Source organism: Pelecanus crispus, chromosome 3, assembly GCF_030463565.1.
Source record: "Pelecanus crispus isolate bPelCri1 chromosome 3, bPelCri1.pri, whole genome shotgun sequence".
Lineage (NCBI taxonomy): Eukaryota > Metazoa > Chordata > Aves > Pelecaniformes > Pelecanidae > Pelecanus > Pelecanus crispus.
This window is the reverse complement of record NC_134645.1, coordinates 71055055-71080628: the sequence shown is the minus strand read 5'-3', so window position 1 is coordinate 71080628 and position 25574 is coordinate 71055055. Positions and strand designations below refer to the sequence as shown.

The following is a 25574-nucleotide window of genomic DNA, read 5'->3' as shown; positions in this document are numbered from 1 at the left end:
AAAGGTCTCATGGACCACATGCAAAAGACTCCAGAAGACCCTGAGGCCACAAAAAACAACAACAACAAACCCAAAAAACAAAAACCACCAAAACCCTACAAAACACCAGGAAAAAACCCAGCCTGGCTTCTGGGATTGCACAGGGTTTCTCTAAGTAGCCAAGGTACTTTGCTTAAGTAATCCACTCCCAACAAAGTTTTATACCAATCCTTTAGACTTTCTGAGAGTTGCACACACAGACATTTAAAGAAAATAGTGAAGGAACTCCACAACTGACTAAGAAAAAGAGAGAGCACTCTCAAAGAAGAAAATACGTCTGCAAAGACTACAATGCAACAGTTGCTGACTCTGAGCCCAGAGCACTATCTGCCTGACTGCGCCATCGCCCCGCATCCCACAGGGCTATTACTAGTTTGCAAACTTTCCATCACTACCTTACAGCCAGAAAATTATTCTACTTCAGATGGTGTTTCAGAATATCGAGAATAGGGGTATAATTTACTTCACTCAGGCAGGAGTGAGCAAGAAGGGTGGGCGTGTCTTTAAAATTCTTTGTAATATCTTTGGGCAAAGGGGAAAATTCAACAACACTGGTTTGGCTTTTTGCTTGCTTGTTTGTTTAAATACATGGACCTTGCATAATTGATCAGAATGTGATCCTAGTGCAAAGTAATTGATACACTTCTTTCCTCTTCTTTGAATTTTGAATATTTTTTCCTTCACAGCAACCATCTCTTTTTTTTTTTCAATGTCACCTCAAACAAAGTCTAAACTAAATAAGTACATACAGGGTAGGAAGAATTATGAAGATACGAGACATTTATTTCCCTATGAGAAGGTCATATCACCAGTCAACATGGGATTCCTATTACATACTACTCGGGATGAAGAAAACCTTTTGACTTTACTCCATGCCTCAGGCTTGTTCACCATTTAGCATTAGAAAAAGAGAAAATATTCAAAAAAACCCCACCAAACAACAACACATTATAGCATGGTGTGCACAGACTGAAAAATAAATTCTTCTAGAGCATTTCATCTTGCCTTAAATAATAAAAGGCAAAAGGACAAAAAGAAAGATAAGTGGCTGTATAATTCTCAGTATTTTTTCCCCCCAACATAGGCATTATTGCGGGGGAGGAGGGAGGTGAGGAAAATCCAGACGTCTAGAAGCATACAATGCTTCACAGCAAAAATTACCTAAGAATACATCTTATCAGTGATGAACTGATGAGTTCAGACTTGTAAGTCGAAGTCCCTGACTCATCAAAGCCCATAAATTTGGGGGCTGATTGGTTTCCAATTTTTGAATTGCAGAGATTTTAGCGAGCTTTTTGATAATGATTCAATACTGCACTATTATACTACTTCTTTTATTTACTTTCACTTAGGGGTAGTCTGGAAACCCCTAGCAGAGCACAATTCATTACTCAATCTTTTCAGAACCTGTATAATGAAATAAAGTATTATCAATTTCTGCTTTCCTTTAACCATCTACTTCAAGCATATATCACTGATTTCTGCCATAACCCTCTTTCACTCGTTTCACTTTTCATGTGAATAAAAACTTATTTTAAGAAGAGCTGAGTGGAAGAGTATATCACTGCCAGCTCCTTGATAGCATGATATTGACAATTTTTCTTAGAAAGGGATGGGATCTTGCAGAAGCTGATAAAAATATGACAAAATCTGAGCTTCTTACATAACAAGCAACTATGCGTTCCAACTATAAACAAAAATACAAAAAAAAAAAAATCTTGACAAAAGGAACCATCCAGAACTTCTTTATTTACATGTCATGATTTAAGTCAATCTTGTATTTCTGAAAAATTGAATCAGGCACTCCAAGGTGGCTGATTAGCAATAGTGTGTTTTCCACTTCACTGCCTGACAGTGCCTGCTGTATGATGGGGAGGGGAATGCTACAGGCTTTTCATAATCTTGGTAATCAAGGTTAATGTAAAATTTGCATACCACCTTGCTGATGAGTGGAATGTTTCCTGGCAGAGCACTGAGGTTAAAGTCACATATATTTCATCAGAAATTAAGCACTGGCTAAAAATATTACATATTTATCTCAAAGTTCGTCTTCATGAGTTTACAGCCACTCAGGTTTCCACCTGAGACTTTTAGGTAATTAAAGATAATTTATAACATGGACTCATACAGCACATTAACCTCCAAGTCTTCCACTGCTTTTGGAAATGCATTTACTAAATTTTCATCATCTTGCCCTGAAGATATCCACTATCTTGCAGGGAACAGTGAAAAAAATCAAAACGTTCATCAGCTTCATTGACACTACGTTATTTAATGCAAAGAGAATTGAACATCTTGTATGTGTAGCCATACAGTTCCTTACAACACTCCAGTGCTTCAAGCACGACATTTCTACCCCAGTTTTAAGCTCAGATCATACTTTTAGCAAAGGAAACCCAGAACATGGTGGAACAAAAGCAAGCTGCTCACAGACTGCGATATAACAGAATGCAAAGCAGTGGAAAGACAGCACTGAAAAATTTAAACAAAGGAAAAGGGAAGGAGTAAACTTAGAAAAGTGTGTTATTTTCTGATGACCTACATTATTGCTAAAATTTGCTTTTTAGACAAACACACACTTTAGCTTCAGAATTCTGCAAATTCATTTTTTTCTTCAGCACAGGACTAAGGACAGAGCAACGTAAGTGATTGCTCACACTCCCCAGTTCCTTAGCCTGTAAAAACCAAGGTGTCCAAAGTAATTTCTTCTCCTCCCCTGCTGGAATGTTGTTCTTGGCGTTCTGTGGAGGCAGAGCCACCTCTGCTTGCAATGAAGAAATATGATTTGGGTCACTGACTTAGACAAGGTGGACACATTTTACCTGATTAACAATAATTTCTGCTATTTTTAATCGTAAAAATTGCTTTATACTAGTTTATCATATGTGCCCTTTTTTAATGTAGCAGACCCCTAAACAAATTAGGCATCTCCAAAATAGGCTAACAAAAATTAAATCCACCAAGCTAGGAAAGCTATTATATGCATCTCCATATGACAATTTAAAAGTTCTTAAGAAAAAAAAAAAAAGAAGGAAACAAGAAAAGGGGGAGGCACAACACAACAGACAGGGGAGAGGATGACAGCGTATATCACCAACATTTACTTGTTTTCCCACCACCATCACTCCCTTATCCTTCAGGAACTTCCTGTGCTCATAAATGAAGTAACTCTGGATAGGAAAAAAGCATGTTGTGGCTATCCTGCAGAACATAGTGCAACGATGCCATGGACCAGCATTGCCATTTCTAAGAAAAAAAGAACGAGCTTCCATGAAATCTTCAGTACCTATGGTGCAACTGAAAACCTGGAGGCTGGCACCTCAGCCGTGAGCAGGCTTGTTTGGGCAATGCTCATTTGCACTCTGTGCACTACGATTTTCCAGTCTGAAGACTGGAATGAGACAGCATTTGTAGAATTCTTTTGAGAGCTCTAAGTGCTTTGTGATCTACAAAACTAAATTATTAAAGTGTTGCTGCTAATCACTCTGCTGAAACTTAATCTTTCTTTGTCTTCACCAAATTCATAAACATCTCCAAAGAAATGAGACAGAAATGTGACAGATATGCTTGCACACTTTCATGTTTATGCTAACAGTTAAAAAAGATGGTGTTTTGTTTGTACTAACAAGTCTTGGAGAAGCGATAAGAAAGGTCATTATAAAAAAGCATTTCTGAGTAACTCTTCAATTAACTGTATAAAGAAAGAAATTCTCTTGATTAAGTGCTGTCTAGCAAGTAACAGTCAGAAGAACACTCAGGGGTTTACAAAGCATTTCTGACAAGAAAGCAACAGAGTTCCTATTTGGAGATATTTCCAAAGGGGTCCAATTTTCAATCATTAATGAAAGCGGTAAGGAGTAAGACAGTTAAAAGTGCTTTTAACTGATGAAAACTATGGAGAAAAGAAAGAAGAGGAAAGAGACAAACAGATGCATAAGGCATTTCATTATGTATTAATGAACTAGGAACAAAATATTTTATGGACAGCCACCCTAAATTTTTAAAAGCCACGAAGTATTCTCAAAGGAGTTATTCCACAAAAGGAGCGCTAAAGAAAGATGCACCTATACAAGGAGCATTTCAGTGACTTACACTACCTAGCAAACACAAGCTCCTGCAAGTTTAAGGAAAAGAAAAAAAAAAAAAAAAGCCATCTGTCTCCGTTTAATAAATATGAACTTAGTTTTCTTTAATTATAAAGCTAGACAACCTTTTACTGCCACATTTTAATAAACAATTTTTATATCTCTGCTAGAATGAAATTCTAGCCACTCATTCTAGCCACTAATTCATACTTTATTTCTGCGAATCTTTAGAAACTAGAAAAATTTAAAGAGCTTCATTTGTAAATTCCAATGTTAAAAGTATCTGTTACCCCAAGTTAGACTGAAAGGAGATGACAAGGGGAAAAGAGCTAAGACAAATGGGCATAGGGTCAGTAGTGGCAGATGAAGTTAGTTTTCATTTCTACAGCCAGAACAAAAACTTTCACAGAATATGACCAGACTGGTTTAGGTAACCACAGAATATAAAAATTACTTTTAGTCTGCCTAGGAATACGGAAACAAATTAAGTACACATCCACTCGGGGGGCGGGGGAAGAGGCCTTTGCCCTTTGTGTAGAACTTAAGAATGGCTTAGCACTCCAGGCCAAAGGTCTACTTATCCCAACATCTTTGCTTTAACAGTGGTCATAAGGAAAGGTAAGAACAGGGCAAGAACGCACACAATTTCTCTGTGCCCTGAAAAACATTCTCTGCTCCTCCAGCTACTTTCAGCTTATGAGACTTCCTGGACTTGTTTGCCTAATTACTGATTTCTAATAGTTGTCTTTCAAGAACTTGCCCAGCTGCCTCCTTAAGCCTACATACTCCTCTGGCATCCAGAACAGCAGCTTCTGACACAGACTTGCATGGGTCTACAGCCTGCTGTGTGACCCACCTTCTTTTCAGTCTGGGTCCCTCACCAGACCAAAAAGGCCCCCAATTCTTGAAGCAGAAGAGGAGGACTCCTCATGCCAGCGATGGTTTTGCAGACTTTTATCATGTTGCCCTGAATTGTGTCTTTTTCTAGGCCAGAAAAAACTTAACCTATTGAAGCATTGCCTCTCACACATGGCTAGAGACTGCTTCTCTGGCGCTGAACTCTTGCTCATACTAAGATTCCCACGACGAGACTTTCACTGTCTTGCAACTCAACATCCAAGACTTACAGCAAGTTTTAACATTAACTGGCTGACTGCTCATCAGTTTTTCTTAAAATGTTCAAATATAACATCTTCTGATCTATTTAGTCAACAGAATTACACTATTTCCAAGGTTTATTCACCCAGTATGTCTTTGACATTATGTTAAGTCATTTTCTGTATTCCAATATGTTTTAAATAAAATCCTTTCAAAATATCAGACCTTTGGAATGCTTTCCTTTTTTAAAGACCTTCTTTGGATTTTCTGGATGCTTCAAGGTTAGAGATTATATAGAATCAAGGACACCTGCCTTATAAATAGGAAGTGGGAGTTTGGGAGGGTGGCTTTCTTCTTAAGTTGGCCTGTGACTCAGCTCTACGCAGTTCACACAGGCTGTATGTACTTTTACAGTTCAGTGTTTTTGTTTGGTGGCTATACTTCCAAGTGTAACCATCAATCCTACCAAGCAGGTATCCTAGCCAGCCTCCTTGTTAAACTACGGACCTCTATTACTGTATAATGAAGTTTTAAAGGACCATAAAGAAACCAAGTAATTCATTTTTTACAAGTTTGAGATCTGTGGTTCCAAGTCAAGAGTTTCTTTATCAGTTTCTGATCAAAGGTTACAAAAAACAGAGACACCAAAACCAGAAAGTCCACGGTTCATGTTGCAAAGTGGACCTCACATGTGATTGAGCAAGGATGTGACCCAGTGGGAGCAAAATTAATTTGCTGAGGGGGACACACAAAACGTAGGAAACAAAAGACTTTTGAACGACATTGTGCAAGAACAAGCAGACAAAGAAAAAAAAACCAACCCACACAAAAAATTCAAAAACGGATGACATAGTTGGCAAGGGAGGAGAAGTAGAACGCCTGTGACAGAAGCAGAAAGGAAGAGACAGCCCTCAGCAGTTGGATAATTCCTGCTGTGCAAAGGAGGAGAGAACCTGGGGAAATGAACAGAAGCATTAGACAAAACAACACATCCAGACAGGAATAAACATCTTAACTAAAATAAATTAATGAGTTACAGTAGTAATCAACATAGACAATAGAGAGACAAAACTCTCAGACAGCTACAAAGTTTAAACAAAAATCCAAAAATATTTTTTTCCTTTGAAGCAAGCTTTAGGCAGGTCAAAGGTGGCATATTTCCAAGGGAGCAATAAAAAAAGATTCCAGAACTAACAAGCACCAAAATCAAATCATATCATCTATCCCAAGGGATTCTCTAACCAAACCCTTTTCCTTGACAGTTCATCCACATGTTAAACAAACAGAATAGAAGATGCAGATGCCTTGCTAGCAGGAGAGAGAAGACAGACTGTATCATTACAGGACTGCTGAATCTTCTTGAGTGTAAAATATGACAACTACGGAATTACAGGCCCCATACTTGCAGAAACCCAGAGGAATGGTCCTAACATGTAATTAACATTAGAATTTCATGTCATACACACTGTAGACAGTAGAAGCTTAAACCAGTGCAGAAAGCCTATAGAAAGGCACTACTTTGGTTCTTAAGCTCAAAGTTCTTGAGCCACAAATAGTCAAGGCTGGAACTGTATTCTGGGGGAGGTATGACCATGAGTTTGTCCTGTTCATGAACTCTTCTACAAGCTTCCACTGTTATCTGCCATCAGAGACAGGATACGAACTTGAACATTCAGCTTGATCCAGTAAAGTTACTGTAATAAAGTGTACTGTATTTTGTCAGAAAATAAATAAGTAAAAAACCAAACCAAACAAACAAGAAAAAACCCATTCAACAGAATATAGTTAAAGAAAGGCAAGTAAATGGAGTCTTTAAAAAAAAAAAAAATCTCTCTCTCATAAGTAAAAAGAAATGTTAAGTCCATGCAAAAATGCATAAGCTGTATCTATATTGTTGACCAGTGACATGCAAAAACACTGTGCTAGTTTTGAACAGGAAGCAATAAAGCTTCAACCAGCGCAGCAGAGCACAGAAATGCTGTTTAGGAGCTAATTAGCCTAGGTGCAGCACTTTATTAGTATTATTAACACAGCCATCCTGCTAACTTCCAAGCTACCATAAGAGACTTCCTTACAACGTAACCCGTGCTATTCAGCCCTTGCTAATGTCCATTCTCTTCCCTCACTTAAAAGTGAAGGAAATGGCAATGAAGTTGACCTGATTAACAAAGTACATGCAAACAGTTGTGCTCCGCCATAATCTTCAGCAGTGACCTTGCTTGTACAGGCAGAGATCCAATTCCCAGTTTAGTAGAGAACCTCTTACAGCACATTATAAAAACCAACACATATTTTCCTTCAGTGCTAGCTAAACTCATGGACCAACAGGTAGTGCCAAAATCACGAGCTGGAGCTCTACTAGAGCAAAGAACTCCTATGAGAAAAATGAAAAAAGACTTCCACGCCAAAGAATAACTCAACTCAAAACTAACACCAAAAAAAAAAAAAAAAAAAAAAAAGGAACAATGAAGGGCAATATTGACTTTGAGACCTCAAAGAACCACTTAAAACCATAAAAATACCAACCCTGTTTGTGCAAACAAGCAGGCATGCACTAACAGCATGCAGATTTCCCCCTCCTGTTCATAAAAGCAATTGTGCAAGTCGTACACAAATCACAGCAGGTTGCATTAACAGTTCTCCACTCCTACTCCAGATGTATTTTTAGTTTAAAAATAAACTGTGTTACACATTATTTCAATATTCTGCTGGATAACTGAGCAAGGGAAAGAATGAATTTAAGCACAGTCTATAGAGAGATAATGTGAAGGCTGTAACGTAAGTGAAAAATGACCATGTTGCTAAGATAAGGCCCCAACCACCAATCTCATTGTCAAGCCGGGCCATCTGTCAGCAGAAACCTGATTTACTGCATATAATACTGCTATACTTGATTACTACTATACTGCTATAAAAGGCTCCTGGATTTTTAAGCACACCAAAAGCTACTTTCTAGCAACATAAAAGGGTTAATAAAACACCTCCTCAGAAGCCAAGCTTTATGAAACCAGGTTTCAGAACTTTAAATCAAATTTCACCCAGTTTCAATGTCACTGATAGATTAAATTCCTTTATAAATAAAAATATTAAAAACAGGGAAACGAAAAATGAAGAAAAACATAAAATGATAGTAAATTACACCAGTTTCAACCTATAAGAAAGGCTGCTTGCACTGATGCTTGTTTTTTATGGAGATTATTTTGACAGTGGGTAATTGCAAAGAACTTTAGAAAAGGCACTTTAAGAGACATTTCTACAATACACTACCACTATTCAAGAAAACCATTAATAAAGAGGCCACTTTGCTTCATTTGATAACAAGTCCAGACATCCAAACTGTTTGCAAGAGCGCTAATGACCTGAAGCATCCTTAGACAGGGGCCTGTAAGCACTACGTACAAGGATGACACAACACCTCACAGTGTAACAACTCAGATGAGTGCATCTAATCCAAGTCTTCCCCCTCCTACACGCCAGCACAAAAATGCCTGCGTATGAGATTCATCCTTCACATCAAATACCCACTGAGCGAAACAGCTGCAGGTACTTTCTCAGGTTAATCAAACAAATCAAATAACAGCATCTAGTAATAACAAGACAATTTTTCTCTCTAAACAACAGCCCTACACTGCAGGTGGTTTTGTCCCATAGCGAGCAAACAGGAGAAAAACACGTCCTGAGCAGCTGCTCATTAGGTGAGCACCATTCTGCCTGCACAGCAAATGAAGCAAATGTCATGTGGAAAAAAACACAGTTTACAGTCATGTAATTAGACACAGTAACACCCGCATATCCAAAAGAGGAGGGAAGACAGGTACAAATTACAGTTGCACAGGCAATTTACTTCTGGGAGTTTATCATTTTTGATGTTCCTGGACTTTAACCTTACCATTTCTTTTAATGAGGCTTGTTTCCAGCTTATTTTTTTTCCTATTATAGAATACCAGATAACTTTGAATGATCACCTACTACAAAAAAACACCCATCCCCAAATAATTATTTATTCTGAATGGAACACTTTATTTATGGACACTGGAATAATACTCTATCAGAACAGACCAAAATGAACGCAAACTGTATAGGACCTTGCAGTAAACATTATAAAGCAGGAAGAATTTATTGCAAGCTTACCTGATACTCGTTAGGCCAGAAAGTGCTGACAGCCAACTCTGCTCGAAGCCAGTCTTTGCCAGTGGAGCTGGTGACATTCCAGATTGGATTAGCCAGAGGCCCTTTGTTCACCCTAACCAGGATGTTCAGAGTGCCCGGGTTTGCTCCGTTCTTGCTGTACAGAAGGTAGCTGAAATCGATACAGTGAGTATCGTTTTCTTTCATCGTTGGAAGCTGGAGTCGAGTCTTCTCTCCAGGGTCATGGTCTGAGGAAATCACTATCATGTATGACCCTAAAGCAGGGAGTGGGAAAGGAAACAAACAAAACAGTAGTAAGGAAAAACATAACTGCCAAGAAACTGGTTGTTCAATTATGAAAAAGGATGGAATGCAAAGGTTTTCATATTTCAAAATCTTAAAATTCAAGTAGCAAGAAATCCAGCAAGGTATAAAATGCCTAGAAACATCACTGAAGCAGTATCTACAGAAGACATCACATATCTCTGAGGACCTATCTAGATGCTTCTACCTACAAACTTTTCTTTCTCCTGTTTCAGGATCAGATAATTGGAAATAGGATCACAGACGGACTGAATAAAATAATGAGAGAAGCAAAGGATCATCATTATTCTGAGGTCATTGAGGCCAGAATTCTCTCAACCTGCTCCACAGGTTTCCTGAAAATGAAAAATATGGAATAATAAGGTCCACATTCCTCAGTGCACCTTTATCACACCTTTCTCTACCCAGAAAAAGAGGCAAGACTTGAATTTTAGATAGCAGTAAAAATAGCTCACTTAGGACACCAAGACACATTTGTCCTGAGAAGCTACTCTGTTTGCCAATGGATTTGAGGATGTACCAGAAGTTTCTACAGCTGGAAGAGAGCCCATCTTGTAAATTTATTTTACAAGTATACAGAAGACAGAACAAGCTGAGCCTGTCTAGCTACAAAGGTAGAAAGCGGAAATTAGATGTTTAAATGGGTTATACAGAACATAATGCTGAAACAGTTTGTCCTGGTGTTCTGCAGTACAGACAGTAAAGACAGGGCTACCATCTATCCTAGCCCGAGAGCACCCCCATTTCTTCAAGAGCAAGAACTCCATACCAGGTACTATCTAGTGAATAAACCCTACAGAACAAAGCTTCTGAGACACAGCATGCCAGACAAAATATTACAACCAGGTGAGAAAACCCAATTCGGTATACAGTCTGAATCCTTGCCACAGGAAAGTTTCCTAACATGAACTTACCTGCCCTCCTGCTTAATGATTCCAGAAGCTTCATGTTGACAGGTTTTGCTTCTACTTCTAGTCTTAAAGAGCACCATAATAAAGAGCCCTTCCTCCTGAAGAAGGCTCAGATGAAATCCATCAAAAATACAGTTCAAAATTTAGCATAAATTCGAGAAATCATAGATTTGTGAGCACTTGTCCAAATGAGTAGCCCCATAGACGTTCTGAGAGTATGTACATGGATGAGCATTTATTGATGGAAAATCTTCTCTGAAGTATATTTTTGTATAAACTATTACTATTCTGTATGTGAAGGTTGTCCTTTGATTTTTGTGCAACAAGGAACTATTGTGTTCTAATATGTCCTAAACAGTTGTATTAGCCATTTTGAAAATTGTTGACAAGCTGTTGCTCAGGAGATGATGAAAATTTATGGATATGGATTAAGTCGTCTGTGTGACATGCTAATTTACTCGCCTGTAAAGATATTCTGTGATAAAAAAAATTTATAACAAAAGAGAAAGCTATACTATAGAATGAAAGCAGCTCTTATTAAAGTACAGTACCAGGATCTTGATTTTTAATACTAAACATTAAAAAGGAGGCTTAAAGAAAACTCTGCTAGAATGTAACATAAGCACCCAGTTAATATTTAGAATTATATGCAGGATCTGTTATTGGATTCATATTCTATTAAAGAATGTGGTAAAGTATCAGTTTCTGATCATCTTTTCATTAATACGCATTTATAAAGACACAAAGGAATCATATTATACTATTTAGGTTGCTGTTATTACAAGTCTTTAATGAATATGGTCTAGAATCAATTGACAATTGCATGAGATGCTCGGAAATGTGTTTCTATGGCCATGTTCACCAGTGTGTAGTTATTATACCCCTTGACTCTAGAATAAACTTACTTAGTAATAACTGTTTGTAATCTCTGTCTTAATAATACATATGCTCTTACAAGTACCTGATTACTCATGATTGATACGCTACAGAATAATATTTTCAAAATTTTTGGCAAAAAATACTATGCATGTGGCAGGGGGAGGTTGTATGTCAGTAGTTTGGGTGGGTTTTTTCTACATGAGAGTTAGAAAACTGAAAAGGATCAGTGAAAAATCACAAAGACTGCTTTACATTACAAAAACTGCTTTCCACACAGTTAGCACAGATCCTCCATAGCCATTTACATTGCCTCTTGGCCATATCTTGCAAATATTTCTAAGTGACAGACAAAAAGCAACTGGTTTTTTTCCTACACAAAATAAACATCAACATTTCTACAGGTAAGATCAGGAAGCAGATAAACCCTCCAACTTTTTCTGAAGGGAATCTGTGGGGGGAAGGAAAGAGCAAAATAAAAGAACTGAGTTTTGCAGAATTTTTGAAATGTCATTTCTCTCAGCTTATCTCAAGATAAAAACATTGGGGAGGGAAAGAAAATCACAATCAAATTATAAGAAATAAACTAGATGTATTTCAAGATCTTGTTCCTATACTAATATAATCTGCTATGGTCTTTGAACGCTCCAACATACATTTTTCTGCCTATCAATGCGTTTTATAGTACTCTATTTTTTCAACCTCATTTTTCATAATTTAAAAATACTTAGCAGTAAATTTGCATATATCTAGCTACATGTGTTAGTCCTACAGCACTTCATGAAATGCTCCAGACAGCATTCATAAACCATTTGTCACAAAGCCAAAGCATCTGTTCAGTATCTCGCAAACTACTTCCCCTCGCCCCTCTTCTTAAACTTGAGGCTATATCCCATCAATGTACACAGCCTCACTCCTTTCTCAGTCTTCTATCTACTCCAAGAAAATCAGAAGCCAATGCCAAGGTAAACAATACATCAAATTTGTATCTTTGAAAAACACAGAGAATATTTTCTTACGCCTTTGATAAGTCATTCTTTATTTGTAAAAAAATACTATGTACTAAAATAGGATTGAAAGAGTTGAGCGGTTTTTTTCCCCATTTATACATGCTTGTAATGTCTTAAGTCAAAATTTAAGAAACTTATGCAAAACTTTAGCCCTAGATACTTTCTCTGCAGTTTTGTTTTTTAAACAAGCATTTCCTTTAATATTGAAAACTGTATTTTGTAGTGCTACATATATGGCACAAGTTGCTGTGCAATCTATTAAAACAAATGAGGCCAAATAAACATGAGTAACAGAAATTACAGAAAGAACAGTGTTTGAAACAAAAGGTTTATAATTAGATATCCAGCTAAGTTTGACATGGCATAGCATTGATGAGAACAAGCTACAAAGTTTTCAAATTTGAAAGGTATTGGCTAACACTAGACACTACTTTTATAAAGCAATGCCCACTGGAAGAAGGATCACAGTGGGGACGCATCCCTGTGAAAATATGTGCTCACAGAATTAGCACTAAATGCCCCTTCACACACTAAAACAAATGTATGTATTTTATAAATGTTACTAGACATGAAGTAAAAGGACTAAATAAAACTACCGCCAGAAAATTTTCCTTTAATTTTTAAATAATTGCTTAGCTACAGTGGACAGGAACTTCGCTGATATGAGATAGTAATTTATAACACTATTCAAATAAGCGTAAAAATGTATGTGAGTATTAAAAACAAGACTTTCAAAAGGTAACATACACTCCAGCGTACACATCCCAAGCAGTCAGGCAGGCATATGTCCTGTTCTCACATACAGCTACTGCAACACTCAGCTGACCATGTAAAATGGGCAGACAGCATTTACATTTAAGTACAAATGATGAAACATAGGCAGAACTGCATATGGAAAAAAATCACACACACAGGAAACAAATCTATAATACTGTATTATTACCAACTCAAAACTTTTCAATTAATAGATGTATGTAATAAAGGGATGACAAAGCAGCCAAGTGGCCACTTTGTGGAGCTAACCAATACCTTGGACTATTATTAGTGGCAATATCAGCACAGTACAAAAGCAAGAGGTGCTAAGCAAACCACTTCAAGGAACAGGGAACAATTACCCAAATATTTAATGTTAAAACAGAGAAATAACAAGAGGACAGGCGATCACAAGTTAGATGGTAAGATATTTTTGGACTTGGCAGAAATGTGAAGTGTGAGGGAAATGCTGACAAACTTATTAATCCCTAAGATTAACTATCTAGTTGATATTTTCAATGAGAACTTATAGTAACTGTTAAAGCTAACTATTCACAACAGTGCTGCAGGCTGGAGCAGGGGAACAGAGTTAAGAGGAAGGAGCAGCAGAGACCAAGCACTATGGACTGACCACAGCTCCCAGTCCCCATCCCCCTGTGCTGGTAGTGAGGAATTAAGTTAATTTTTTCCCAAGCCAAGTTTTGCCCGTGACAGTCGGTAATTGTGATTTCCCAGAAGAGATCTCCCTGTCTTTGTCTCAACCCGTGAGCTTTTTCATCTTATTTTCTCCCCTCGTGCTGTGGAGGAAGGAGTGAAAGAGCGGCTGGGTGGGGGTCTGGCCAAGGTCAACCCACCACAGTTGACAGAAAAGGTAAGCAGTAGTTAAATAGTTTTACCTAACTGCAGTTAGATACTGCATATACGAGCTGTTTTATTAAATCCCAGTGGAGACAGGCTCTGTGACTTTTGCCATTGTTATTGGCCTAACAGATCAAGCACATGCAGATGTAAACCACTATATACACCTACTTCCCTTGCAGACAAGAAAGAAGAATAGCTGACCTGTGCTCTCTTTCCACCAAGACTTTATAACAAGGAAGTTGCAAGTGAGTTGTCTCATTAAAAACCAAAATGATTTTAAAAAAAAAAAGAAAATAAATCCATATGTTGGGCAATGAAGGAAGAGAAGCTTAACATGAAAGAGCGGAAGTTCATTTTTTTCTTCTTACAAGACAGAAAGAATAAGTTTTATCTTTGGATGATGCTGAAAGAAATTAGAGGTAAAAAGTATCCACTTGTAATTTACACCTGGACAACTTAACTACTCCTTTCACTGTCTATTCTTCATCTTACCCAAATGCAAAGTCTTTAGTTACTCTGGCAGCAGGGCTGTTGCAAAATGTATCACAACTCATCAGTAACATTTTTCTTGAAACATGTAGTTCCATATTTATGTTGCTTCACCCTCCTTTCAGTAATTCCCAGAAGCCTTCCCCATCTTTGCAACTTTACAATCTTTAAAACTTATAAGGAACGTTCTCTTTCTCCCAATCACACTTAAGTGTTTGATTTCTCCAAAGCAAACTCCACCCTCCCATTTTGCTTCTCTTAAGTCCCTTCTATTTATTTGCCAGTTAATAGCTCCTAATACTATTCCTGATATAAAAGGTCAATCCAACTCTCTCCTGCACAGAATAGAAAATCCAGAGTATGAAACAGCCAAATAACACTGCCTCCTAAGCCTTTACCCAGCTCATGCCAAGAATTCAACCTCAGGATCTGACTTTCAGGAAGATTTTGATGCCTATTCAGCACTTATTCATTAACCCACTCGAAGGCATTTACATAGGTATGAAATAAGAGACATCAGACTTAGTGTCCTGGTTTTGGCTGGGATAGAGTTAATTTTCTTCCTAGTAGCAGGCATAGTGCTGTGTTTTGGATTTAGTAGGAGAAGAATGTTGATAACACACTGATGTTTTAGTTGTTGCTAAGTACTGCTTATGCTAGTCAAGGACTTTCCAGCTTCCCATGCTCTGCCAGGTGCACAAGAAAGTGGGAGGGGGCTCAGCCAGAATAGTTGACCCAAACTGGCCAAAGGGCTATTCCATACCATATGATGTCATGCTCAGTATATAAACTGGGGGGGGGTTGGCCGGGGAGCAGTGATCACTGCTCGGGAACTGGCTGGATATCGGTCGTCGGGTGGTGAGCAATTGCATTGTTCATCACTTGCTTTGTATATTATTATTACTATTATTATTACATTGTTGTTATTACTATTTTACTTTATTTTATTTCAATTATTAAACTGTTCTTATCTCAACACAGGAGTTTTCCTCACTCTTACTCTTCCAATTCTCTCCCCCATCCCACCAGGGCAGGGGGTGAGTGAGCAGCTGCATGGTGCTTTGTTGCTGGCTGGGGCTAAACCACAACACTTAGCCACATTATTAAATATATCTGTATATTCCTCAGAGCTTTCACTACGTATTGTTTATTTTGATAAGCATTGAACTTGATGTCCTAGCTCAGTGGCAGGACAGATCATTTCAGAATAAATTAATTCCTTAAGTAATTACTTGTGAAAAGCCTTAGTTTCTACCCCCTACTGAAACTCAAGCTTTCTTATCATCTAGCAGTTAATTGCAGGTAAGAAGTCACACTAAGATTAAAAAAAAAAAAAAAAAAAAAAAAAACCCAAAAAACACCACAACAAAAAAACCACAACAACAACCCAAACAAACCTTAACTAAAATATGCCTGCTGTAATGTACCAATGTGGCAGATCAGTTTCCTGATCAAATTATTTTCTCTCACTTCCCTGCTCCCTGAAAAACAGGCTTCTATTTGAAGTGTGAAACTTGTAATTTTCAGCAGGCTGGTCTTCAACTCCTGCAAATCCTCCTTCCTTTAAAGAAGTACTAACTATCAAACCATCTCCATTTCAAGGGCACACTGTGGTAACTTCACCTGCTACTGTGCTCCTTCAGTAAGACACAATTACATCACCTTCAGGTGAAAAAAAATAATTCTTTAAGTTCTGAATGTCACATGCAACTAGATTTCTGGGTACAGAAGTGGATTCAACTTTGCAGTTTGCTGATGGGGAAAAATCCCACTGATATACATCCCATTGTAGTAGGGAGTAACATGAAGCTGCTTAAGTAGATTCACAAAAAAAGATCAGGTAAAAAGAAGTCTTCCCCATGAAGTCAAAAGAAGGGTTTATCTTTATTTCACAACAATGTCAATGACATGAGGTAGACAGTCAAGGTACTTAAGTGCATTATCCTAAAGGTCAGGACTATGTGACCTTTTTGTTTCATTTTTTAATAACCACTATACAACATTATAGGCCCCGATTAGGTTCCAGGCAACCTTTATAAGATACAATGGGCAATGAACTCACACTGAAATACAGAAATAGGCTTGCAACTGGAAGTACACTGCGAAGAGGAAGTTCAGAAACATCTAAATTAATTCACAGAAAACTTACATTTCCCACACACTAGTATTTATGCTTATTTTGTTGTTCAGAGTAATATCCCTTTGATCATTTCCCAGAGGGCCCTTTACATGTATTTTTGTCATTTGCAAGAAGGGAAAAAATAAAGGCTAATGATAAAACCTCAAAAGCTATTAACTTTTTCTTCTTGCAGGAAGGATAGTCTTTTCAAAAGAAAAAAACCAAAGCAAATTAATAAATTAAATATACTCCAGGTAAACCTCCATCTGCTTGGGTTTAGAAAACTTCAAACCATAATAGACTCCCCTTCCCTTTTCTCCTTCCACTACCCACCACATAGTGAACATCTGCCACCCTAAGACAGAGAAAAAAAACAATATTAACAAAGTTAAGAAGAAAAACTAGAGACAATATTAAGCTTTCTAATTTCAGTGCCCTGCCCCATCAATTCAGTTTGTCTTAAGGATTGTGGCTAGAAATAAATGTAGACACTATAATCCCACTTAAAACACATTACTTCATACACACACAAAATACACAATATTATTATATCCTGATTTGCCTGTCAGTCATCTGCTTTCATTAAAAAAATTTAAAAATAATGACCACAAAAGTTCTCAAAAATTTCTTTAAATGGTTATGATTCAGAGGTATCTTTCCACACACCTCGCTTGCAGTATTATTCCCTACATGAGACTCCAATTGTTGAAGGCTTGATTCCATTTCTTTGCAGATTGTAAAAAATGAAAGGGAAAAAAAATCAGGCTCACCAATTTCAACTTAATTGCATAGCTCACTGCCAATGCACCACAACTCAAATGCAAGTCAAGACTCTGAGTTTACTACAAAGATTAGAAAAACTAACAACAAAAACACACAACATGCAGACAGTGGAGATTTGTCTGGAGAATGCAATCCATTTATTTTTTAATTCTACTCCCCATAGAGAATGAGAATTATTAAAATAACCAACCTGAAACAAGTCATTAAGCCACACTGTGTAAATAAAGGCAGAGTACTCACTCATTCAAACAGAAACTCAGCTTAATGGACTGCAATAGCTCATCAATTTTGCACAGACACTGCAATTTCAGGCGATGAAGAAAGGTGTCCTGCCCTCCAGCCTGTACTTGACAATTCCAAAAGCACTGCTCTACAGCAAGGTCACGTAACTGGGATTCCCCCATTTTCCACACCCACAGAATTAAAGCAACAGGGAGACAGCTTGACAAGGCAGCACCGAGTAAGACCAATCCAGGCAAGGTAAATCAAAGCAGCACCAGGTCAGCCACAGAATTAGTATCACGGGCGCCACAACACTTTACCAGTATTAACACCTATGATACTACTGGCATGACACTACTATCACTCACGACTCGTCTATTCCATAACAACAAGAAAATGTTTGCCAATTAAAAAGAGGAAAAAAAAGGGAAAGGAAAAAAAAAAAAAAACCCAAACCCATGTTTCAAACATATACTACCAGTATTTGGAGCAAAGTTTATGAAGAAGTTTTGACTGAAAACCATTCCTCAGGGTATAAGCAGCTACTAAAGTTCTGTTCCCTTTATCAACATTTTAAATATGAATAAACATGAAAAATACACACTTTTGAAGTGTTTGAATTCCTAGTTTTCTCACACATAACACTAGCTTCCTGTGGATTTGTTTGTACTGATGCAGAAAAAGAAAACGTGATGAGATACCAGTTTCTGAGGTATGATAATTTAAGTCTTTTCACCGTGGTTTTTCTTGTGATGGATCTTTAGCAAATACATAGGCTTTAAGCACTCCAAAATCTGAGACAGAAAAATGTCAGCAACTGAAATTTGTAATGAAAACTTGCAGCGTCTGTACAAAACAGCATTTATCTTGTGATGTGCTCCTTTGAACAGTCTCTTCCAACAAAGCATTCAGAAAATGACATTTGATACGGTGCATCAGGCAAGCTTACAAAAGGACAGTGTTACTGAACAGTAAGCTGCATTTAAGTAACCGAAAGGCCCATGGAATAGTTTTGTATTTATTTGGGAATTAAGTTAGGCACTTGGTTATGAATTTGTAACATCAGCATCCGCGAATGCATGGCTAAGATGAAAGTAACAACAGCTCCAAGTCATCTGAAATTCTGTTGTAAAGCCATAAATATCCCACAGGTGGTGGCAAGGTGACTGTAGGATGCTTCTCAGTCTCCCAGTGGCTGATCTTGCTGCCCAAGAAACAGCATACATTGGTCCAGCTATCAGCCTGGAAGAAAATGTATTTTTTAAGCATGAACATCAAGGCACTTCCAACTCTAGAATAATATCAACTCAGTAGGAAGTTACCCAATTGGGTTATCAAATAACTGGGTACCATTTGTGCCAGCACAGGTTAAAGCCAATAAGATGTTCCAACGTGCAGCTGCTCCCAGAGCAGCAGCTGACACTGCCAAACCTCATGGCATTCTGCACTTCCCAAAGAAAATTCAGTCCCATGAAGACATGGACACCTACAAGCAGCTGCAACAACTTCACTGTATGAAATACAAGTGCAGAAAAGAGTTGAAAGCCATTTTGCTTCACCATTGCTGTAAACTGCTCTGATATTACTTGGTTGGGTAAGATGTGCCGTAATGCACAAGCAGACATCTCCCTACGTGTTATTTTTGTTCCACCCATTCTTGAGGCAGACCTTCCAGGATGAAAGACCAGTGTTGGCCATTCTGTGCCCACCTACAGGACTATGATGACGCTGTATCATCACCACTACTGAATATAAGCCGAACACCCAAACAGACCCTCAAGCCAAGGGGCATTTAGAAGAGACATGCTTTTCTTTACTGAGAAGATTATAAGCAGATGGAGATCAAATTATCCACTTCCTCTGCAGGGTATTATTTATTTGGAACAAAATCAAAGCAAAATTTAAAAATATTAAAAGCATGCTAAGGCAGACAGTCTTATAGAAAATGTAAGTGCTGAAGAAAATGTAATTTGCATAGGTCTTTAGCATACTGTGTGCTTGCTGTGGCACACAAAAACAAGTTCACGCAGAATTCACAAAATGTCAGCTGAGGTGACCTGAAAGCTCACTGCCACTGAAACACACAGGGCTTTTCCTCCCAGCACACAGATACACCCCATGTCCTCCTCCATCTCTGCTCATCGGACCCTTGGCATGAGCCAAATCAACAGTCAAATCCAGCAGAAAATGACCCAGGTCTCCTCTCCTCCCTCTTGAGGGAGGCAAAGGGACAGCAAAGTTTGATTTCTTCCCAGGTGAGAGAAGTGAACTGACTCATGGAATAGCCCAACAAGCACCAGAATCAAGTCAAGATATGAGAGGAAGCTGAAGCTGCAATACCTACACGGGCAAGGGATTTTTCTCCCAGGAAAAAAAAAAAAAAGTTCAGTTAAAGTAACTTCTTTCAAGTTGTTGGAAAGTCTTCAGAGAAAGACAGCTCAAAAAAATAGCTTTACGGTTATTTTCTCTTCATTGCCATCTTAAAAAAAAAAAAATTCCTGCAAACTTTTTAGGTTTTTTTTCCCCCTCCTAAGTACTAGGTGGCATTTAGATTTTAACCGAATGGGAAAATATAATTTTTGAGGCAACATTCATATTCAGAGTGTCTTTGACACAATAATTTCTTCCAAAAGCAACAGTGAATTTGGAATGCACAATTTAAAGTGCATTGAGAAGATACTTATTCCTATCAGCTTAAGACACTGAAACTGAAAACAGGAATTAAACTGGTCATTCCCTGGATGAGCGTGTGACAGCAGAAAATAAGAATTAACAATCTGCTGAGAATACCATTTGCAAGGATAAAAAACAGTTAAATAAAGGCTCAAAAGCCGTAATCATTACCATATGCAACAGCAGATTACAATTGTTATTACAGACCTTTCAGAAGAGGAAATTATATGCCCTGTATTTCTTGAAAGTAGTCTTAGAATTTATTTAAAGCATGGGAGGTTTATAAAATACTTTCATCAGACTTTGGGGGGGGGGGGGTGGTAACTGGAAGAATATTCATTCCTTTACTTTGGACCACTTTTTCTTGGCACCAAGTAATAACTTTTCCTGCTATGAAAACAATTTTCCTCAGAACACTGCTTTGTGCAGCCGCAGCCTGAAGAATCATCTTTTACTTTCAGATTTCATTCCTTTTACAGGTGTAGGACCTACACTTAAGGAGCTATATATCCCTTTAGATTAAATGCACAACGTGAATTAAGAACGAACTATTAAGAGTTACCAGCGATAAGAGTTTTGAAAAACAATATAGAATGATATTTAAATAATGGAAATAATACTTACCTATACATTTAGAAGATAGATCTAATAGCAAACTGTTACCTCTTCAAAATATCACCCGTCCTCCTCTCTGAAGAAACGTACCTTACTTTGTAGTGATTCACACTCCAGTTGAGAATAACCAGGAGTTATGTCTTTATCAACAAAACTGCAGTACTATTTAGTGAACTTAAGTAGTTGCTTAAGGAAAAAAAAGCTGGAAACCTTGAAGTTTATTATTTCCAAGGAAGTCTTCAACCTGTCTTCAGACCATCAACTACACACAGTTATGCATATTTGTAAAATAAAACCTTAAGCAATTCAACAGGCGTGGTACATTAACACCAAATGCCCCGTAAAACTCTGAATTTTACATGGGTGGAAAGGAAAAGACTAAAAAAATGAACACCTACAGACAGCTACTTCTGGGATTTCTTTTGATTTTCCAGTTACTGCCTGTGATGTCGATCTTGCAAGTGCGAACAGCCTTATAATGCATCTCTATAATAACCATAATAAATAACACCACCTAAAGCAAACAGTCAAAATCCATGGATCCTACATATCCAAAAAAATGCACTAAGGAATCCTACCCAACAACATGAGGATGCATAATCCATCATATTAAATACCATGGAAACAAACAATTAGAAGAATAAATTGGCAATAAAACCAACAAAAACAGACAGACAAAAAACCTACCCAAAACACAGTTGAAACATTTGTCTTCATACCCGAGGGAGGCTTAGAAAACACATTAAAAACTTAAGTTCAGAAATTAGAATTCCTCTCTCTCCTCAATGCTGGAGCTGACAGTTAAAACAGACAACTCGCATCATGCTTCACCTCTTGCTAACAGCCCTTCGTTCCACAGATGTCAACTACTCTTCTCTCCCAAATACTTAAACTGATTAGCATTAATACATTACATCCAGAATAATGGTTATAACCTCTACTTAGTTTGATGTTTGCTGCATCTCCATCAGGCATGATGGAGGCTAGGACACCTGACAGGTCATCGCATTTTCCATCTGAATTAGTTGTTTTAAAATAAATGAATAGATAAATAAATAAATAAGCTCTCCCTATAAACCCTTGCCTCTCAAATTGTATTAGCAGCTCAATTGGTTTTACACTCTAGTACACACCATCTTTCTTCTACAGGGAAATACTTTTGAGATGGATGGAAACAACCGTATCCATTATAAAAATCACTCATGCTAACATACTAGCATTTTTTTATACTGTTTTGAAAGAAATAATTGGGCTCAGTGTTCAGCAATGGGAAGAACAGGAAGGAGAAAGACTGCATATAAACTAGGACTGCTTTTCTTTCAAAAGAAAACTTGAAGTTCACAGCTATTAATGGGGTTTGGTGGTTTTTGTTGTTGTTTTCCGAGAGCAAAACAAAATACTCCAAACATCTCAGTTTATGAAGATCAGAATCTTTTCTCTTGACACCACACTTTCCAATTAATTAAAATTTGAGAACAGTTTTTTTCCTTCCAAATAGCTAGTCTATACATGCTAATAATATTGTAATCCTCCTTTATTTTGAATACTGAAGTTCACAATGCCAACAAAATAAACTAAGCATATTCATCCAAGCCCACAAAATGTTCCTCTTACCTGCATGAGGTTACCACCTAATGCTTGGCACCAACTAATGCAATTAACCTAAAGTTCTAAAAAATACAAAACTGAGGAATCTACCAAAAGATGTACCATATGATGGATGAGAACCTAGTCTCAGTTTCAGACAACTTGTGAGCTTTTAGCACTAATACTCATTAGTCAAACACTGTACTTAATCATTAGGACTAGGAATTGGACCCATGTTCCAAATGCAATTTCATACAAATTTCTTTTGTGAGTTATTTCACATTTTGGTTTCTCCAATAACACAGTACGGATACCAGAGTACCAAGTCATGCAAGGAGCAATTTCATTTTCTTTTCTTTTTTAAACTGCAATTAAGCTTTTAAATAAAGGTTTTGCACTTCTACTTCCTAAGGGAATGTGTAATTTGCACTGAACTAAGAGGATGTAGCAATGAACAGAGTATAATTTCAGACTCTAAAACTTTCCCTTTAAAATTAGAATTTGCCAAAACCACAAAGGAACTCTAAACTTGTTAACAACTATGAATCCTAATACTGCCTTCAAATATTCTGAATGTCCAAATAAAATACTCGGAGGCAAGTGTCAAGAAGCATCTCAGAAAATGAAGAGAAATTAATCGTACAGTAGTCTTCTAAAACTGGACTTTTTCAAAAACATCTCTTTCTATGAAAGGAATATAAAGAAATTAGGAAACAAGCACAACTGTTAATCATGACAAAGTCGCTTCTAAAAAAGTTTCAAAAAAATACTTCTTTCCTCTTATGTTTTACCTATCAATCTCCTCAAGACTGATCAAGGGCTAATCTATAGAATCTTCCCTATACAGAATGGAAATCCACAACAAATAGGGAAAGAAAAAGGAATTTAGACTCTTTCCAACAAAAATAGACAAAAATAGACAATAAAGTCTGTGTATTGTTAGTTGACAGGTTCTTTTCTCACATATAGAAGACACACAACTTTTCCTGGCATTTATGCACATACAGACATTTCAGGGGGGAAAACTGTGACAGTAGAGAGCAGAACGCTTATGACTCTGTTAAGAGATAGCTATTAAGCACTCAGTTCCAGAATTCCAATTAGCGTTTTAGCTAATTGCCAACTTGAACCTCTCTTACTGCAATTTAAGATTATTACTGCTTAACCTACCACCAGCCAACACGAAGACTAGGTTACCACCTTCTCTGCACCAACCTTTCACTTTTTTAAAAATTCCATTTCCTTTTTCTCTCCTGTAGAAGAGAAAATCCTAATTTCTCCAGTCTTTCCAGAGAGGATAAGCTGCTGTCTAGCCCTCTGTCATTTTTGCTGGTTTCTTCTGAGCTTCCCAAAGATGGGAATTCTCCTTCCACGCTCCAAACTGAATACAAGGACTTATTCCTCTAAGCACACTAAGAAAAAAAAAAAAAAACCAAAATACTATTATATATATTTTTATACAGAATATCCTATACAAAGCAATCACAACAGCTACCTTTTTCACAACAGCACAACAATGTGGACTCATATTTCATTAGTAATTCACAACCACAAAAACTGTTCTTGCAGATCCACTACTTCATGTTGCACTCATGCTGCTGATCATTCCACCCATGTGTAGTTGCAAGCCTGCCCAGTTTCACCAAATTGTTTCTTTTTCATTGTTTTTCAATTCTTCTTGATGAGTAGTACCCCAATCCGCCATATTAATTTTGAACCCCAGATTACCCTCAGATAGGCTCGTGGCTCAGTAACCTGGATATCCTCAGCAAGTTCAAAGGACACTTGTTGTTCCATCATCCATGGCACTAATGAAAACGTTAAGAACGACTGGATGCTATCAGTGTTTTCCAAGCAGCATTTCACCTACTGTAAAGCAGTTTAATCAAGACATTTCTTCCCTAAGCTTAATAGTTTTCCCTAAGCGGCATAGGTTAAGACGCATGCTTCACTCTCTTCTTGTCATATATTTAGACAAATAAATTTGCACTTCATTAAATATTATGGAGCTTCATTCTCCGTACTCCCCAGAATGTGTACCTTTGCTCACTACCACATAAAATACACTGTCATACTCAGAGGTGGTTAAAGAGCTCAAGATCATCAGATCTGCTGCACAGAAGACACTCCATTTCAATACCTACCCCTAAGCTGTCCCAGTCAGCAGCAGGAGCAGCTCCTCCCTGGCCCACAGGGATCAGCGAGGACATGGGCCCCCAGGGCACTCGTAGGTAACCCCACCCAGGCCATCCAGACCGGCTGGCTGGCCAGGCTCCTGGCTCACTTGCCCCTGAACCCTGCGTGACACCTCCAACAGCTCCCAGACACAGCCCTCCCCACGCCCCTCCTGGTGCTTTCTCAGTTCAAAATGCTGAGGGTGGGAAAGCAGGGGGAAGGGGGCTGTGCTTCAGCAACTTTTGTAGCATGACGCCGAGACTATTGCTGCACGCCTCAGGCTAGCCTTTTGGAAGGAGAAGCCATGCCGAAATGCCGGCAGACAACGTAAGGCATCAACTGGAAGAGTGCAGCATCCACGCTGCTGGCCGGGCAGTGCCCAGAACTGCACCTCAAGGACGTGGAAGCCAAGTAACACCGGGCCAGCGCAGAGGGCTGGGCAACCAGGAACAATCAGCGAGCAGGGAGATCGGCTGACAGCATACACATACCAGGTTTTCTTCAGGTGCATCTTACTGAACTGCAGGCTATGGTGTGCAAGTTCTAGAAAATGGTCACCCCTATTAAAGCAAGGTTTACTGCAACACAGCTATTACCATTTTGAGTGTTAATTCATCCAGCAAAAATTAGAGACTAACAATAGAAATTACTTACACATATTCTCATGGCCTACCTTATACAGGAATCAACCGTTTGGGTTTGGGGTTTTTTGGTTGGCCAGATTTGGGAAAGCTGCTAGTAACCAAGTGCATGACTGCAGATGGAAAGAGGTGAGGTGGAGAAGGATTCCAGTAACTATAAATGCAAAAAGCCATTCTGACTCTAT

The 25574-nt window shown here is 38.0% G+C and overlaps 1 protein-coding gene across 1 annotated transcript in view; it reads right to left on the bottom strand.

The window, feature by feature from the left end:
* The window catches only part of PTPRK (protein tyrosine phosphatase receptor type K), a 421483-nt gene that overhangs the window by 272365 nt on the left and 123544 nt on the right, over positions 1-25574 (bottom strand). The window contains exon 3 of the mRNA XM_075707712.1: positions 9354-9625. Coding sequence (XP_075563827.1) covers positions 9354-9625 — 272 coding nt within the window. The remainder of the gene's footprint in view (positions 1-9353; positions 9626-25574) is intronic.